Source organism: Mesitornis unicolor, unplaced genomic scaffold (genome assembly GCF_000695765.1).
Source record: "Mesitornis unicolor isolate BGI_N332 unplaced genomic scaffold, ASM69576v1 scaffold18479, whole genome shotgun sequence".
Classification (NCBI taxonomy): Eukaryota; Metazoa; Chordata; class Aves; order Mesitornithiformes; family Mesitornithidae; genus Mesitornis; species Mesitornis unicolor.
Window position 1 is genome coordinate 33,234 of NW_010206766.1, and position 17,123 is coordinate 50,356.

General features: G+C 38.8%; 1 protein-coding gene across 1 annotated transcript; it reads left to right on the forward strand.

The window, feature by feature from the left end:
- Nucleotides 1–1,339: 1,339 nt before the first annotated feature.
- RERG (RAS-like, estrogen-regulated, growth inhibitor) lies at nt 1,340–16,358 on the forward strand. Its single transcript, XM_010191900.1, has 4 exons — nt 1,340–1,436; nt 14,964–15,037; nt 15,739–16,170; nt 16,211–16,358. The coding sequence occupies exons 1-3, from the start codon at nt 1,340–1,342 to the stop codon at nt 16,144–16,146; spliced, it is 579 nt and encodes a 192-aa protein (XP_010190202.1). The 3' UTR covers nt 16,147–16,170; nt 16,211–16,358.
- The last annotated feature ends 765 nt before the right edge of the window (nt 16,359–17,123 follow it).

Below are 17,123 nucleotides of genomic sequence, written 5' to 3' on the forward strand. Positions count from 1 at the left end.
AAAAAATACTGAAAAATAGGATTTCCTAAGGAAAATAGAAACTTAAAATAGCACCGATTTAAAATTTCTTCTTTTGCGGTGATCTCATTTCCTTAGGATCAGTTTCTTATTACCCCTCCAAGTGTGAGGCAGAGTTAAATCTTCCTGCAAATTAATGTTCTGATTGTATTTAAAAAATAAGTTCCAATTAAGCAAAGCTTAATTAATTATATTTATTCTACAGATTGAGTGTTGCCTTGTCCTACTCTTGGGCACATAAATCTGGGATGTGGAGCATTTCAAGGCTTTAATTTTGAAAAGGATCAGAATTGGATTTAGCTGTCACCTTTTACTGTCTGTCTGTAACTGAAAGAGAAATGGAACAATCCTGAAGGGTTGATGACAAGGCGGACTTTTCCTATAGCTGAAATCACTGCTGTCACACCTTTAGTTCCATTTTGGAAATACAAAAATGATTTTTAATAGTTGCTAGTGGTGAATGCTTCATTTACACCACTAGAAATTTAAGGCACTGCTTAGTTTTAAATTAGAACATAATCAATATCCTATCAAAGCCTTTATGGGTTGTTTTTAAAGGGCATGGAAGGATAGAAAAAATTAAAAGAAGAACATAAGTAGCAAAATCTTAAACCATAAACTGAAATTGAGAACTAGTTATCCAACTAGTGCTCCAAAAATCTAAACCTTTATTTTTACTACTGCGAATTCATTAATAGCATTTGTTGATCATCAAGTGACAAGTAGACAAAACATGGAAGATAAATTTTTGCAAATAAGGCATGCCAAAATACAGAAGGAAGCTATTTAGCCGATTATATGTTTACCTTACAAGGTTTAAAATCTGAAAGGAAAGTTTTAAGATTTAAATTATTTTGAACACCCCTAGTTTTGAAGCTTCAAAGCATCCTGGTTCAAAACCTGCTGAGCCTTTATCCACTGGTTATAGAAAATCTAAAGCATCCAAAATAATGGGTTTTTTCCAAAGGTCATCTCCTCACAGCACCATAAATGAGGTTGTTTTGGCCTTTTAATGGTAGAGTCTATTGTGACAAAAAAAAAAAGAAAGAAAAAAAAGGAAAAAGTTAGAGACTACCATTAAAAACCTCCTGGTATTCTTTGTCTTGCATTGTTACATGGGGAATGATTAATGCTGTAAAGAGATTTGTTTTTTTTCATTTTGTTTTCCCTATCCAAAAGTGTATAGTGGGCCATAAACAGAGAGAAGTTCTCAACTGCTGCTGTAAGCAATGCTGAAATCTTCTTCCAGTTCAGGAGAGCTGCTACATGCCCATTCACTCAGAAAAGTTTGCTGGGAAAGCTTTAAAAACCAGATGAGTTGATGGCTTGTGCATCTCACCTGGAATCTTTTGTTCCTCCAGCTCTTGTCGTACGCTTCCTGACGAAACGGTTCATCTGGGAGTATGACCCGACACTAGGTAGGTTGCATTTAATTCTGTACATATGGTGTGCTGTATATAATAGCACAGCTGAAGTAATGGAAAGTCATAGAGTTAAAATTCCAACCCTCAATGAACCTTTAGATTTGCTGTAAAAAGCTTCTCTATGGTCATTTAAAGCTGGAACAAATTATTACCTAAGATGGCAGAATAGAGAAGGAGTAACACACTCAAACGAAAGCAGAATTAATATACGAGGCATACTTCTGCCCACACAGAAGTCAGTGGGAATTTTACCATTGAAAGCAATTGTGTTAGTATTTCACTCTGAAAATTATTTAGTGTACGATCAGTTTTCTGCTCTTGGATAATCCAAGCATTAGCTACTAGAGAATGAGATGGCTGAGATACAGATCTCAAAAATTCAAGAGGAAAAATAATCCATAACAACCCAAACCAAAACTGTAGGTACTTACAGTCAGTCTACCTAGATTTAGGTAAGTTTTTTGTCCTCACTTGTAAAATATATTGCATCTCACTTTCTGGTTGACGAGATAGGAACACCAGTCATCAAAAGAGCATCCACATGTCTCTTCCACTGCTCCCACTTGGCTGTGTCAGGTCTGGCATTTTTGAGAAGCTGGGGCAGGTTTCTCAAAAAACCCTGTCAAAACGTTGCTCTGAATTAGAGGCCTTGCTTGAAAATTTGGGCCAAGCTCCCATTTCTTTGTATTTCCTAAGTTAGCATATATTTGAATGCTCTGCACCAGGGAAAATCCAGGTCAAGAAGTCAGAGATGAGGCATTCACATCTCAGAAGGCCTCTTCAGTACCTCAGGACTAAGTGATTTGCACATCAAGTAAAGGGCCTGGAAATTTCCTTTTCTCCTACAATCTGTTGCTGTCTCCTTCCTAACTCTTCTTGGAGGCTCACATACAGATCGTGCAGTTTAATACCTATTTCTTTGTTAGTGTTCTTTCTCTAAAAGGTCAAATTAAAGAAATAGAGAACACCATAAACTTGCACAGCAGAATCAAAGATGAAAGTTTAATACATTTTATTGCAAAACCCAGGCAACCCTTTCAACAAAGCTAAGTATCCACTATTGTACTAAGTATCTTCATCTGGTAAAAAGAAGAAAATACAGATATCAGAAATTTCATCTTGGTGAAAATAGTTCTCAGAACAACCTCAACTTGAATACATTCTTTTGTCTGCTCATATCAATACCTTCATCAGTGAATTACATGCCAGCTGCCTTGTATTGCACAGTGGGATGTTCAGTATAATGTTTTATTAGTATTATTAGCATTAGTGCTTCACATTTCTATCACTAATGTATCATTTTAAGAACTTGACAATAGAAGTATATCAAGTGTTTTGTATCAGTGTAGTCCGAGTTAATTCATGCCTTACAAGGACACTGCGTGCAGAAGTATCCTTGTTGCCTTGTTTAAACACACAGGCTAAGTTATTAGCAAGCTGCAAGGTTTATTATTTTTTGCCCCATTATGAAGGCCCAATGTCTTTTTTTGGTGTACAAGACTTGACATTTGTTTCTGTTTTACAACTGAATACAACTTCAAATTAGCCATGCCCTTCAGGAGTCTAATATTCTTCTGTTTGCAACACAGAAAGCTTTTCTGCAGACAATGGTCCTATCTCAATAAAACAAAATTTAAATTTCTTCTGACATACTGAATTCTACATTTCCATTCAGTTTAGAGGATAAGAGCTTAAATCATGTATTACAGTTATTGCAAAGCTAAATGCTTTAAGTTACTCAGAGGAAAAGGTTTGAGAAATGCAAAAATAATAAACTATTATCAATAATTTACTTAATCACAATAATCTTTGGTGGAAGCTGCCCACCAGGTTTTTAAAGTACTGCTTTTTCAAACTATGGATCACAATAGGATTCAAAAGAGGCCCAGAGGTGTTAGAAAAAAAAATCTCCCAAAATTCTAACCACTATTCAGGCCTTCAGACAACAATCAGAAAGGCACTGTACCTTCCAAAGCTTTGAGAAACACTGCTTTAAAGAACCCATTTCTGTCTTTATCATTATCTTCCTGCAGTGATTTAGCAGCCAATTACATGTAAACATCACTGAGCTGAATTTACTGAGACGTTTTAGCTGAATAGATTAAATTCTTTTTAGTAGTCATGGACTGGCAGTTGATTGGAAAGTTGGGTATCTATATATTCTACCAATATGAAAAGTTTAAGCTGTGTCAGTGAGACCCATTTCTGTATAGTGAGAATAAGTAGCTTTGTCAAGTGATTTTGAAATGGCAGGAATAAAACAGATGCAAACTATCTAGCTACTAAGCAACAGGAAGTTTTGCCAAAAATCACTGGGGCTGTGACAAAAAATGTCATAGTTTATTTCTCACGTCAAGTTTTCAACCGCTCATTAGCCCTCTGATACAAGGAATCCCCGGATAATTACTATTTTTAGGAAAACTTTCGCCAAGCTGTACAAGTCCTGATGGAAATTCAACATTATCCTAAAATAAGCATCAGGGTAAAAAAACCTTCTTCTCTTTTATTTCAAGGGTGACACATTCTAACTGGAAAGGCAAAAACACACCTTATAAATATTCTTTACTACTCTAACCTGCCAGATGAAAATGAAGGACCATATTTTTAGCAGCATCTGGATATACTGCTGTGTCTCCAGGAGCCAAACTACAAACCACAAAATAACATTTGCTGACGGGAGGAGCATCACTGAATCTTGCAAGCTTTGGCTCATGGAGCTGCTGCTGAAGTCAGGGCTTTGCAGCTCTGCCACTTTTGTGCGTGATGTTGGACCTGTGCAAGCATCAGTAGGACAGCTGCATCTTTGCAAAAGTACACATCGCTCTGCTTTTTATTTTACTGTTCTCAGCCAAGGGGTAACAACTGCAGCAAAGGTCATTTTCTGGGGAGTCTTAACTGTCAGCTTTGACTTCTCTATCATTTCTTAACTGGCAAATCACTGTTACCATCTTGGCATGTTTTTTGTTTGTTTGTTTTGTTTTGTTTGTTTCTTTTTTTTAACTACCTAATCTATCAGGCTAAGTGGCTAGCTGACATTATCAAGGCAAATTAGTTTCCACTTTCAATCCTTATTTACAATAAGTCACATAACTATCCCATATGTGCAACACAATTAGAAGGTCCAATGAAAGAGCTCTGTGTAGAAATAGACTAGAACTGCACAGTTAAAAAATACATGCAGTTGTTTTCTAAATGACTAACTATATGAATTCAGCATTAAACTTAGTCCTTTTTAGCTCATTAAATATGTACTGAAAAAAGGGGTTGGATTACCACATGGATTTCACCAAAATTAATTATTGTTTATATGTTTTTTAAACAGAACACAACTCGCAAATTAATAAGCAAATTCAGTGTGGTGTTAGAAGACCTAAAATCACCTGGCCTAGTTAGGGCACCACTGAAGCCACAGCCTAAAAGTGCTTCAAAAACATAAGCCACACGTCCGCCGTGGATTTAACACAGATCTGGAAATTTGTGCTATATTTCTTTTTTGCTCTATGAAGAGATTCATAGAAGCAGCACAAAACCAAGGGATCCTATGTACTATTTCAGCAGTGCTTGCCAGGATCCAGGTGGCAGCAGGCTGACAATTTGCCTGCCACTGAGGCTACTTGGCTCGGGGGGAGTTTGCAGTCTGCAAGCAGCCACCCTTGCAGCAGCACCACTGCAGGAGGTCCTCTCGGGTCTTGACCACCCCAGCACTGCCACAAAACAAGACATGTATAAATATGTAACACCTGCCAGCTTACATCAGCTCAGGGTGGGCATCCTCTATGGGGATGAGTTTAAGGTGGAGATGCAAAGACCTTTATTTGGCCACCTTCCCTTTGTAGGTAAACTCCTGGCCTGAATGTAGGACTACCAGACTTCACATCATGATTTTCAGTGCTGCTGTGAATAGCTGCGCTTCTCAGTGCCAGTAAATAGGAATAATAGTGTGGATCTCAGCATTTTCTGCCATGAGCTAGTGGCAGTGCCCAGAATTTAGGATGCTTTCATGTGACCTCAAGGATAGCAAGAGATTGTGGTTTGCCATCAAACAAGTAATATTTAATTGATTTTAAAATTGGAGATGCTGAAGCACAGTAAGTTATCAAGGGAACTGGTAAATTTATTTTTCTTGGGGGAGCAAAAGAGGAGAAGGAAGCCTGAAAAGTCATCACAGCAGTAGACAGATACAACTGATGGACTGCAGAATACTTCAGGGGCAACAGCGAATTACCTGCCTCCATAAGTCATGACATGCAAGGAGAATCTCCTGGATCAAATGATGACTGAAGAAAATTCATCGGAGCTATGGCTAAGTGGGTGCTTTTTAAAATAAGTTTTGCAGTATTTCTCTGAGAACACATTTGTTGACATTGTTGACAATTCGCTTATCTAGAAACATAGCTGGGATATCCAAAATATTTTTAAAAAATAAAACTCAGGTACTTTCTGAGGCACAGGGACTTAAAACATTCATTTTTGTTGTATACAGGGGGAAAAAAAGCACCAAGGAAATGTAGGAGACAGGTTCCTCAGTTCTTTACTTGGTTCTGTCCCTGATTTGTTGCCCGCAGTCTCTGCCTCTGCTTCTCACCTATAAAATCCTTCAGCTTATAGAAGGGTTGTAAATCCTTTAAGCAGCTGGCACTCACAGAGTTAAGACTCACATACCAAAGGTGCACAGAAACACCAAGCAATTCTCCAAAGACTGAATTTTAAACAAAAACAAAAGTCTGCTTATAAAGTAACTTCAACCAAAGAGATAATATTTTTGTTGACCTTTCTAAAAGTCTCTTGGCTGTCTCACACTACCCCTAGATGTCTTTCTCTTGCTGTTCACATATTTCATACAACTTTGCTAATCCTCTGAAAGGAAAACTGTCTCTGAGCAGATAATCAGCAGCACAGTGCATGACAGACTGGCCTGTATATGAAGGTAAAGAAAGATAGAAAGCATAGGAGTTTATTTAATTTGAATGGTATAGAGAAAAGACTATTCATTACTTTGAAGAAACAAAGGTAATCCTTAAGAAACGTGAGACTTCACAAAAATATAAACTTTGCTAGGACTACTAGATTAATAGTGACATTTTTAAAGAGTATTTCTTCCAACTATGTCACAATTTGTTTAAGTCACTCAGGTTTTTATTCACTCTTTTTCTACTGGGAGGAGAGAAAAAACCTGAGTTGGTGTGTCCATAAAGTCCTATCTGATGCAACATACAGACAGCCCATAAGACACCGTCAAACATGGGTAAAATGTGTAGGTATCAGTAAAGCAGCAAAGACAGGAGATAAGGCAGCAAAAATTCCTGTACCACTAGCTTGATCATGAAAGCCCCATGGTTCTTCTCCAGCATAACATGAAGCAGCCAAAGGGCTGCAGAAAGGTATGCTAGGTAAAGAAGTGCTTGAGGGAGGGAGACAGACACCTCTATTAGTGCCCTGAATTATCTCACAGCAGAGAACATCTCCTGTAGACCAGCTCAAGACATACAAATTTCACTGCTGTGTCAAGAGTAGCAGAAATCACTTTGCAAAGATACTGTTTGCATTGACAAGAAAACTTTTCCCTTTGGAAAGCTTGTTGCAAGGGAGATTATTTATACATTAGAATGGTAGTTTTGCCTATGTAACCACATCTGTAGCTGGGGCTTTTGTTAGCAAAATTGTGTCATTCAGGGACTGCAAGAGAAGTTTGCAGATACCATACATAATGTAATTAACATTACAGCCCTAGCAAATATTGCTAGCCTGAGTTTCTTTTCTGCACCTGAAATACAGAACTGTACAAACAGAAAGGAGTGGGAATATATGCAGACTAGCTTCCATCAGAATGGTTGATTACCAGAAACGGCTTAACAGTGGGAGCCAAGACCTTGCTAAAAATAATTTACTCTAGTAAGAGAAGATGCATGAACTACCTTTCTGGGCTAATTTTGTGCCAGTGTAGCCATTAAAGAGAGCTCAGGTCCAAATACAGTTCTCAAGGACTGTCTTTGCTCTATGGTTTATTCAGCTAATACATTATCTGAATAGCTGGAATACTGTCTGGATACAAACTCCTCATCCCCAGGATTGCTTTACCTGCTGCAGATCACAAGTTGAAGAAGCATATGCCTTTGTATATTGTAGATTTCTAGTTTTCTTGACTTGTGACTCACTCAGCAAGTTTGTCTTAACACTCCTGAAGGTTTACTGCCTGCCTCCACCATAAAAATACTGACTCCCAGCAGCACAGCTGAGAGAGAAACTTCCCAGACAGCAAACAGAACTTTTAACAAAGGGGCCCATGCTAAAATAAGTGTTAATAAATCATTAACTGATGGTTCCTTCAGCCCTATAGTGTAAAGGTTGACAGACCAGCAGCCCCAGGAGGAAGGCAGCTGGGGGAAGCCTCCACTCCCAGTCCTCTCTCCCTCCTGCTGCACAACAGGATGCTGCAATCTATGCAGTGCTATACACCAGATCATCAACATGCTCGCAATTAAAAATAACCATTTCCCAAAGTGAGCAAAAGAGGAGAGATTTCTACTGTCATCTTGCAGAACTTTACCTTCTGCATATTTCATCTGAACACCCATGTTGACAACTACAGCTTATCCAAGCACAAGCTAGAAATAACATATGTGGTCCAGTATCGACTTTCAGCCAAAAAGTGAGATGTAATGGCAACCAACCATTTGAGGCTAGGAGGAATGGCTGCCAACCTGTGTTTCAGTGAGTACCATGACAAATGTGTATATGCTTAATAATTTGCTGGAAAACAGCCTCATTTTCATGCCAGACTCTAGCCATTAGAATCCTCAATTTTTACTAACAGAATTAGTCATTCCTTCTGCCACAGTGCTTTACAGGAGATCCAGTCCTCAATAGTCCAGATTGTGCCTTACTCAGTATCTTCCTGGGCTTCTATTTTTCCCCACTTCAAAGCAGTAGAAACATTATTTAACTTGATATACATTTAATATGTTATGTAATTTTTACTATTCTCCTCAGCAGTAGGAATTTGTACTGAATGTATTATGGCAAGGAACCATGAAAGTGTTCCTGATTCCTCTGAGGTGTTTGTAAGGAAATGGACTGGTATGGCCAAGAGCACCTTAAACCTCCAACACTGGCTTCTAAAATGCTCAACAGATACTTGAAATGATGAAACTGTAATTGAGAGCAGCAGAGGAAGATGCTTAAAATAACATGGGAAGAAGTTATCTGAAAATGTGGTTTGTTTTCTTTCATATGAGTCTCAAGATGTAGATATTCCTGATGCCAGTAATAAAAATATTGCCTTTTTACGGTAGCTCTACAGACAGCAAAAATCACAAATGGCAGTGGCTCTTCTTGCTGTAGCTACAGCTGCAAAATATTTTGCCCCTACTTTTCTTGCTCATCATATTCTGAAATGTTCTCCAGATGAGCAGAAATTTCCAGTGCTTGCTTTTGCACCTTCAGGAGAGCAGGCTTTTTTTTCTTTGCTTGCTTTAGGTGTGAGAAAAGTCTCACTGGTTAGATTTCATTTATATTTGCAGAAATAAGGTGAAACTCACAGCTTCACTAACAAAATCTTCTTGCCACAGTCAAACAAAAGTGTAGCAAAATATGGTTTATTTAGATTTAAATTTGTCATGTGCATAATTCCCACCAGGAACCAATGCCTCTGCTTAACATTGGTGGGAAAATTAAATCAGAAAATTAAAAAAAGTTAAAGCCCTGAAGGTTACTCCCTGCTAGTTAGTGCTGCTCCAGCTTTGTTGGTTTTGTTTTAGCATGCCTTAACAAATCCAGTTCCTGGGTATCTATACACATTTTTTCTGCCTATTGTATTCTAAAGTTTCTATTTGGAGGCCAATAGTGTTATTTATTGAAAACATGAATGCATCAAGAGAAAATGCTTTTCTGTAAACTAGTTTTACATCTCCCACGTGTTCTACCTAAAAGCCAAATTTTGGGGATGCAACAGATCCTCTCATATCAAGATGAGAACTTTATAGTCTAGTGGGGCCATGTACTAGCCATCTAGTTTCCTTCACATTTTATTAAAAATAGGAAACCATGATAAAAAACAAACTGCACACTAAGCAGCAGACCTAATGAAGCCTAATTTCTTCTAAATGTGTTCTCTGTATTTCATACTGCAGTAGCTGTTTTCTTTGCATGTGGTTCCTGCACTCTACAGAGCATCCTGTGTCCCCCTTGAGTCCTCACGACATACTCACTGCCTGCAGTGCCTCCCACATCCTTTTTTTATGCTCAGCTTTAATATGACTAGTTTGGGAATACCTGTGGTACTGCAGTCACAACTCTGATTGCAGCAAATCTAGTCTTGTATAAAGCAGCCAAAGGAGCCAAAAATGAAGTTAGAAAAGAAATAAACTCCTTTGCACATCACCATATAAATTCCAAAAGCAGTATTCACAACAGCACACTGTGTGTTAAGCAGGCTAGAGTCCCTAGAGTTGAATTAAATATCACTGCAAACAAATACCTTATTCTTTCATACACATTTTGGTTTAAATGTGTAGCTTGAAATGAATGTTGGTGTAGTATGATAGTCATCCACATAAACGACATCACAGGCACTGGAACTTTTGCTTCTGTATTCCCAGGCTCTTGGGGTTTACACATGCAGAAACACTTAGGACATTGAGGAGTCCTATCAGAGCTGTCAGTCACAGTGTTTCCTTTCAGTAACTTTCTTTTTTATTACCTTTTCTTCTTTTACACTTGATAATAATGATGGCAATAACAATGCATGGTATATCATTTGATGGTATTACTGATAAATAATACATAACACAACTGTGCTTCATTTTGGGTCCGTAAAATCAGTTAATAAAGAGTTGTGAGGATATACTGCATTAGCATTAGAAATACATTGTAAATCCACAATGGCAGTACTGTGGTTACAGTAAAACCACTGATGGTTGCAAAATAAAATCCCTCCTGTAAGGTAGATAATGGATGTATTGAGTAACAGCCAGACACAAGCAAGAAAAAAGCATTCAGCTGAGTTTTGGGAAGAGCTGGGCTGAGGGTAAGGCGAAGGCATGAGAGATTTTCTGAGTCAGGAAGGTACATGGAAGTTACAGGGGCTTTCTAAAAGGTGTAAGTTCCTGAAGCAGCAAGGAAACACAGAAGAGCACAGATTTCACAAAGGCAGTCTGACGGAAGGCTCTAGAGAACATATCAAACACCACCACGGTTTGTACTGGAAGTAATTTTTTTTTCCCAATGGGCTGTCAAAGTCACTGTTTCCAAATGTGCTAGTCAGGTGCCACCCTAATGCATGTCAAAGATTGCAAGAGTCTAAATGAGCAGGAAATTTATTTTAAAAAAACCTACAAAAAACAACAAAAACAACAAAACACACACAACCAAAAAAAAGTAACCTTTATTATGTATCAGAAAATTATGGGAAATTTTAGTCTTTTAAACCTGCTCCTGCATTGCCATCAAACAAGTCTTTAACCATAACTTAGAAGTTCATGCCTATTAGCTGTAGCTTTTTGTCTGGAAACAGCTATAATTATTACACAAAAGCTCTTTCTCTAGGTCTTTTGCAGTTCTCGGATCCAACTGGCAGAAAGCCACCATGAGACCGAAGTTTCTTAGAGCATTTTATGTGTCCTTGTTTTATTAACCTTTCTTGATAAAAATGAACTAAAATTCTGAATGGAAACAGAGTTTGTGTACCTCTGTACTTAAAAGCAAACAGAAGAGACCAGGCTGTTCCTTAAATTTACAAGTAAAATGGTGTATGTCATTGCTCCAACTCAGCTGATTTACATACTTCTACTACAAGTGTTTTCCTGAAAGCAATAAACCCTTCCAGTGCAAACATTTCCTTCCAGAGCTGTGACATACTCCTGATGTATATTGTCTGTTCAAAATAAACAAGCACTGAAAACAGCTTTTTACTTCACTGCAAATATAAACCAAGATCTAGCAATTACTTCTCAGATAATAGATTTTCTCTAGAAAATAAAGTCTTCTGGAGCAGATATATTCAATAGATCAGGATAGTCCAGGACAAATAGGTTTGATAAATGACCAGCTAAGTCTTATAGGCCAAAGCTCTATTAAATATGTCACAATAAGCATAGCACAAGAATGTGATGTGGTCAAGCTGTGACTGAATATCATATCCACAGACAGTCTATGGATTGTGGGCTTCAAAGTTTTCCTGGTATAAGTTTAGTAGTTTTTTTCCCTGCATTTTTAAAAATCATGTTGCTCAGAAGAATAGGGAATTTTTATAGCATGCTTATCAACACAAAGACCCCACAGGGGAGGTTTGGGTGTTTTTTCCCCAAAAATCATTATTTCCAGAATTATTCAGCTATTGCAGCTGTGGTAATTTGAAAATTGTATCCAGTTCCTATTAATGAATTATTGTGGCAATGTATTACATACTTAAAACCACATCAACTGCTACTGCTTTCTAACATGTTTTCTCCAGCCTTTTGACAGCTCTAAATGTTTCTGAAATGAACTTAAATTTTTCCAACAATAGGACTGTGAGATCCAAGAGTGCTTTGCACTGCAAGAGTGCTGGGCACTCATAGCTTTATAACCGAGTTGGACCCTGAAATCTGGCATCAGCTTTCAAAGCCACACGATCAACAGCACCTTTTATCTTGATTTTTGGAATATGAATAGAAGCATAGTACATTCCCTAAACCAACAAGAACAGGTCAGATTTACTTACTTACATTGAATCAGAGCAAACTACCAAATGTAACTATTTCTACAGCACTAGCAGCTCCCTAACTCTGCTTTGAGGCCAGTAGTTTTGATAATAAGTCTAATAGTAAAACAAAATAATAGCAAAAATAGTCTAATAGCAAAACAAAGCTCTAAGGTTTCTTTTCTATAAGGTTTAAACAATATAGCTCTAGATAGAATATATAGGCATTAACTGGTGCAAATGATAATCTGAAGCTCAGAAAGTTGTCTATAGACATCTTGGGAGCTACTGGTACAGTGTTAGACTTTGCTCTTTCTACTTGACCATGATGATGATGATGATGATGTAAGCATAAGGCATTTGCTGCCTGTTTCTTCTGACCAAGTTTAGACTTCTAAGTGCCTTTGAGGCATGATTTATCCCAGCAGAGAGATCAGACAAGCTATATCCAGCACCTGTTTTACTTCATCAGCTCTAGGAGTCAAGGGTGCTTAGCTGAGACATACACCTGCATTTTCAATGGTTTCAGTTAGGGATCCTGCACATATCTCGAGTCATCTAATTTCTCCCTACCTGCATGTCTCAAAAAAAACCCTCAAAACGGTAGCACAGGGAAAATTATATTAATAAATCCCAAAGCAAGACAATATGTTTATGAAGTACCATGGGATTGATGTGAACAGACTCAGAGTCACAGCTTCAGGGCTTGTGACTTAAGACATAACCAGATTCGTCAGATGTTTCCATTTCCTTGAAGGAGAAGCCATGTTTGTGGTTACACCAAAGATGCTTCAAACATCCAGCTGTTTTACACTCATTAAAATTCACCAAGCTACTGCACATTCCAAAGCAGAGGCACAGACACACATTTACTATGATATATTTACACTAGTCCAACCCACATCAGTGCTACTCATCCAGGATCAAATTCCATCACAACATGAGCAGCCAAAGTGAATTAAACTTGCAATGTAAAGTGACACCAGAGTGCTATTTTGAGTACTGAAGGTATCATTTAAGATAAGTTACCTTGGTACTTTTCTGCAGTGAGCAAAAGTCTACTCCTTGCAATTTACTCTCCCATTTCATGAGGAAGAGCCATATAACCTACCATACTCTCCCTCCTAAGAAGGACATTTCACAAATATGCTGCAAACACGGTTGGATAAGCACTTCCGCAAGCTGTGTGGACCAATTCTCTTGTCAAGCAAGGTCAAATGGTTAAAGGCATTTAAGCACTGTAAGGCCTAAACAAGTAAGGAGCTAGTATCACATTGCTCACTCAGAGAGCCATCTCCTTCACAGCACTCTCTCCCAGAGAGACACAGCACAGGTTCCTAAATGACCTTGGACATGGAGTGCTGCACAGGAAGCCCCAACCTAGCATCAGATATTTTAGTCACTGTAATAACTTGCTGAAGGTGCATCACTGCAGCTTCCACACTAAACCCGAACTCCTGCTTTTCTGCATTCTCCTGGGGAAATTGCTGCAGCTAGGAGAGTGTACAGAAGGATCAGATAAGACAAGCCAATGATAGATATATCTTACTCCACTCTGTAGGTATAGCCTCAGGATTACAAAGGTGAAACTGTAACTCCTTCAGCAGACTTGCAACACTAAACAGGAGGGGTATTTACAGCCTTTAAAATAAATAAATAAATAAATAAATAAATAAATAGCTTCATTGCCTGAAACCCTACAGCAAGATTGCTTGCCATCTGCCTAATTAAACTGACCATTTGTCCCTATGAGAGGCAGCTGCGCTACTTAAAACAATTAGGGTCGCACAGGAGGGAAGTGACATTTTTGTTTTGGGAAGAGACTGTTTGCAGCACTGACAATGCTGAAACATTTATCACTATGAAAAGGTGACATTGTTAAGCACATAATGAAAAAAGGCGTTCACCAAACATGAGCCCTTTCAGAAGTTCAAATTCAAGAAATGTGTTTCCTTAAAGATATCCTTTGTTCCTTTTGAGAAGAGATTTGCACCAAATAAAAGAGTTGTGTCTCTGACAATGCAAAGCATTCATATGCACTGGCCACAGTTTTACAGCATGCACATTTGCCTTTTAATATAGGACATCTGTGAGCTAGGAAAAGTAATAAATCTGCATGTTAGCACAGATAATTTTCCAAGTTTTAGGTCAAATGCTATCAAATGTAACTTATCAGCTCGTTGAGATAGAACAAGCCCTTTTGTCATTAGCTTTCTGATAAGTTCCCTGGTTCCAGAACCTGGGTCACAGTAAAAAGGTTCCTTTTTTTTTTTCCTTTAGCATAGTGTGAATGCTTACTGCCCACTGGTTATTGTTATAAATCATATATAGGGAAATCACTGCTTGAGCCTTTGTGAGAGGAGGAGAATGTGATGATTTCAGCATGTTTCAAAGAGACATTCCTAAAATAGCTAACTGTTCTGTAATTTTATCACAGTATAAGGCCTGAGCTTAGAGGTTAGGTACCCTAATCTGTAACCACACTGGTTTTGATCTTGTCAGACTTCAAGCTACGTAGTGACAGACTTTTGAGCTTGATGAGATTAATGGTATTTCTGTTTCATAGGTGGCAGCCTTCCCTATGAACAAACATGAAAAATGGGCTGCAGAATTGCAGAGCTCTTTGCCTCAGGAAACTGTCCTTTTGTTGGGAGCAGAGTGCAGTGTGGACAGGCACAGCCCTTTGTAGGTGTAAGACATGGGAAAGAAAGAGGGGTGCCTTATAGGAAGAGGTACAATAGTCACCATTGTAGAAAGGAGTACTTGAGTGTACTCCACAATGGCTGGAAAAAAAACAAACAACCTTCTTTTAATGTGTTTCACAAAATGTGTTCTTATTTTAGAGTCTACATATCGTCACCAAGCTACCATTGATGATGAAGTGGTTTCCATGGAGATACTAGATACAGCTGGTCAGGTGCGTGGGTACATGTACTATTATCCAATGCCTTGGCTCAAATAGACAGCAAGGAAGGGGAGCGTGGTGGTGACAGTACTGCAGTGGGTGGCAAGTGTGCTCCGGTTCTGGGGACAGAGATTTGCTTCTGAGCAGACCCCCTCCTTCTGCACCACCATGAGCTTGCTGCCAGACCCAGAATGCTGGATCCAGACCTTTCTGCAAGGGACCCTGTAGAGTTTTCAAACACTGGAAGAACAAACAAAGTCAGGGTTTACTCTGGGATTAAAATTATTTTGTTCTCATTCCTTGGTTCGGGGCCAACACAAGAACACATTATTACTACACACAAAGTCACAGTCTATTTCTGCAGTCAAGTGTTGAGGCTCAACAGCCTCAGCCAATGATTCCCACCAAAGTAAAGAGCAGTTTTGTCATAGCCAAATCCCCCTTCCTTTCAAATAATGGAAGATGCTCACAGTCCTACACAGTTCGTGTGCTCTTCCATTTGCCTGCTACCAGCCTGTCCCACAGGCAGTCCATGGCACCTTGGTAGAGTAGATCTCCTATGCCACACAATAAAAAAGGTGATGTGCTTGAAGTACAAAGTCAAGTAGATTTACATGGCTTTGCAGGCTTTGGAGGACCAAAGCCTATCTGAAGGCCTGGTGTCTTTTTCATGAATCAAATTCCTAAGGCCATTGTCTGTCTTTTCAAAACAGGAGGATGCTATTCAGAAAGAAGGACATGTGCGATGGGGAGAAGGCTTCGTGCTGGTTTATGACATCACGGACAGAGGCAGCTTTGAGGAAGTGCTGCCGCTTAAGAACCTGTTGGATGAAGTAAAAAAGCCCAAAAATGTCACCCTGATCCTGGTGGGGAACAAAGCAGACTTGGATCACTCCAGGCAGGTCAGCACAGAGGAAGGTGAAAAGCTGGCCACGGAACTAGCATGTGCTTTTTATGAGTGTTCTGCTTGCACAGGAGAGGGCAACATTATGGAGGCCTTCTATGAGCTCTGTCGTGAGGTACGGCGTCGAAAGATGGTCCAGGGCAAGACTCGGAGACGAAGCTCCACCACTCACGTCAAGCAGGCTATTAATAAGATGCTTACCAAAATCAGCAGCTAAAAAGAGCTGTACTAAGCCACAGAAGCATGTTAGACCATATTAGCTTGGAGTAGGGATGAGGCAGGCAGAGCACATTTAATTAAAAATGGTCAAAGCTTTGCAATTAAAAAAAAATAGAAGAGACTAACCACACCACTTTTTTGAGTAACACAGGGTCAGACTTCTTTTGTTTCAAAATGTATTTAGCCACACTGCTTCTGGCTAATGTGGGGAAAAAAAAAAAAAAGGAAAAAAAAAGCAAACTGCAAAGGACTAGATGATTGTGGGGATTGACACTGACAGAATATCTTCTGCATCTACAAGGCTGGCTCCAATCCCCTGCAAATCAGTAGTGCCTAAACATTATTTCCAGCCAGCCAGCTGCTCAGTAGCCATTGGAGAGTAAGATTCAGCCCTCAGTCCACCAACAACTATCACAACCAGTGTTCTCAAGAACTGAATACACATAGAGGCTACTGTATTGTACCAGGAAGTTTCTCTGACACCTTTCACCAGCTCTAAATGGGTGCATTGTGTGCTTTTACTCCAAGCTGTCCTTCCTTGTTGTTATTTTTGTCAAATGTATGAGTGCTGATGTTCTTAGCAAGGTATTCAAAAAACATAGGAAAGGTCTATTTCATGGAGTGTTTAGCCAACAGGACACACATTTCAACAGGACTGGATTTCAGCTGCTTTTCCAGTTCCTCTAAAACTGCAGAATTCATCAAGAAATGATCAGCTAGTCCAGTGGCATTTTAAAATTTCCTCCTCAAAGTGCAGTATTGTACTTGGGGAAATGGGAAATTGGAGTGTATGTGTTGGGAAATCAAACTAAAAAAAGTAACCGTATTACTATTGATTTAGTTATGGGTAGTTTTTAGCTTTTGTTTACATTTTTGTTTTGGTCTTATTGCAATTCAAGTAGTTCCTCTTATTCTATCTTGTACTGAAGAACGGAAGCCATGGGAAGACAACTCTTTAAAGTCTAAGCCCAAATG

Excerpts from the sequence above, each read along its gene's own strand:
- RERG (XM_010191900.1), top strand. The coding sequence starts at position 1,340 with ATGGCTTGTGCATCTCACCTGGAATCTTTTGTTCCTCCAGCTCTTGTC. Across the intron at positions 1,437-14,963 it reads GGAGTATGACCCGACACTAG|AGTCTACATATCGTCACCAA; the intron begins GTAGGTTGCATT and ends TTCTTATTTTAG. Across the intron at positions 15,038-15,738 it reads TACTAGATACAGCTGGTCAG|GAGGATGCTATTCAGAAAGA; the intron begins GTGCGTGGGTAC and ends TTTTCAAAACAG.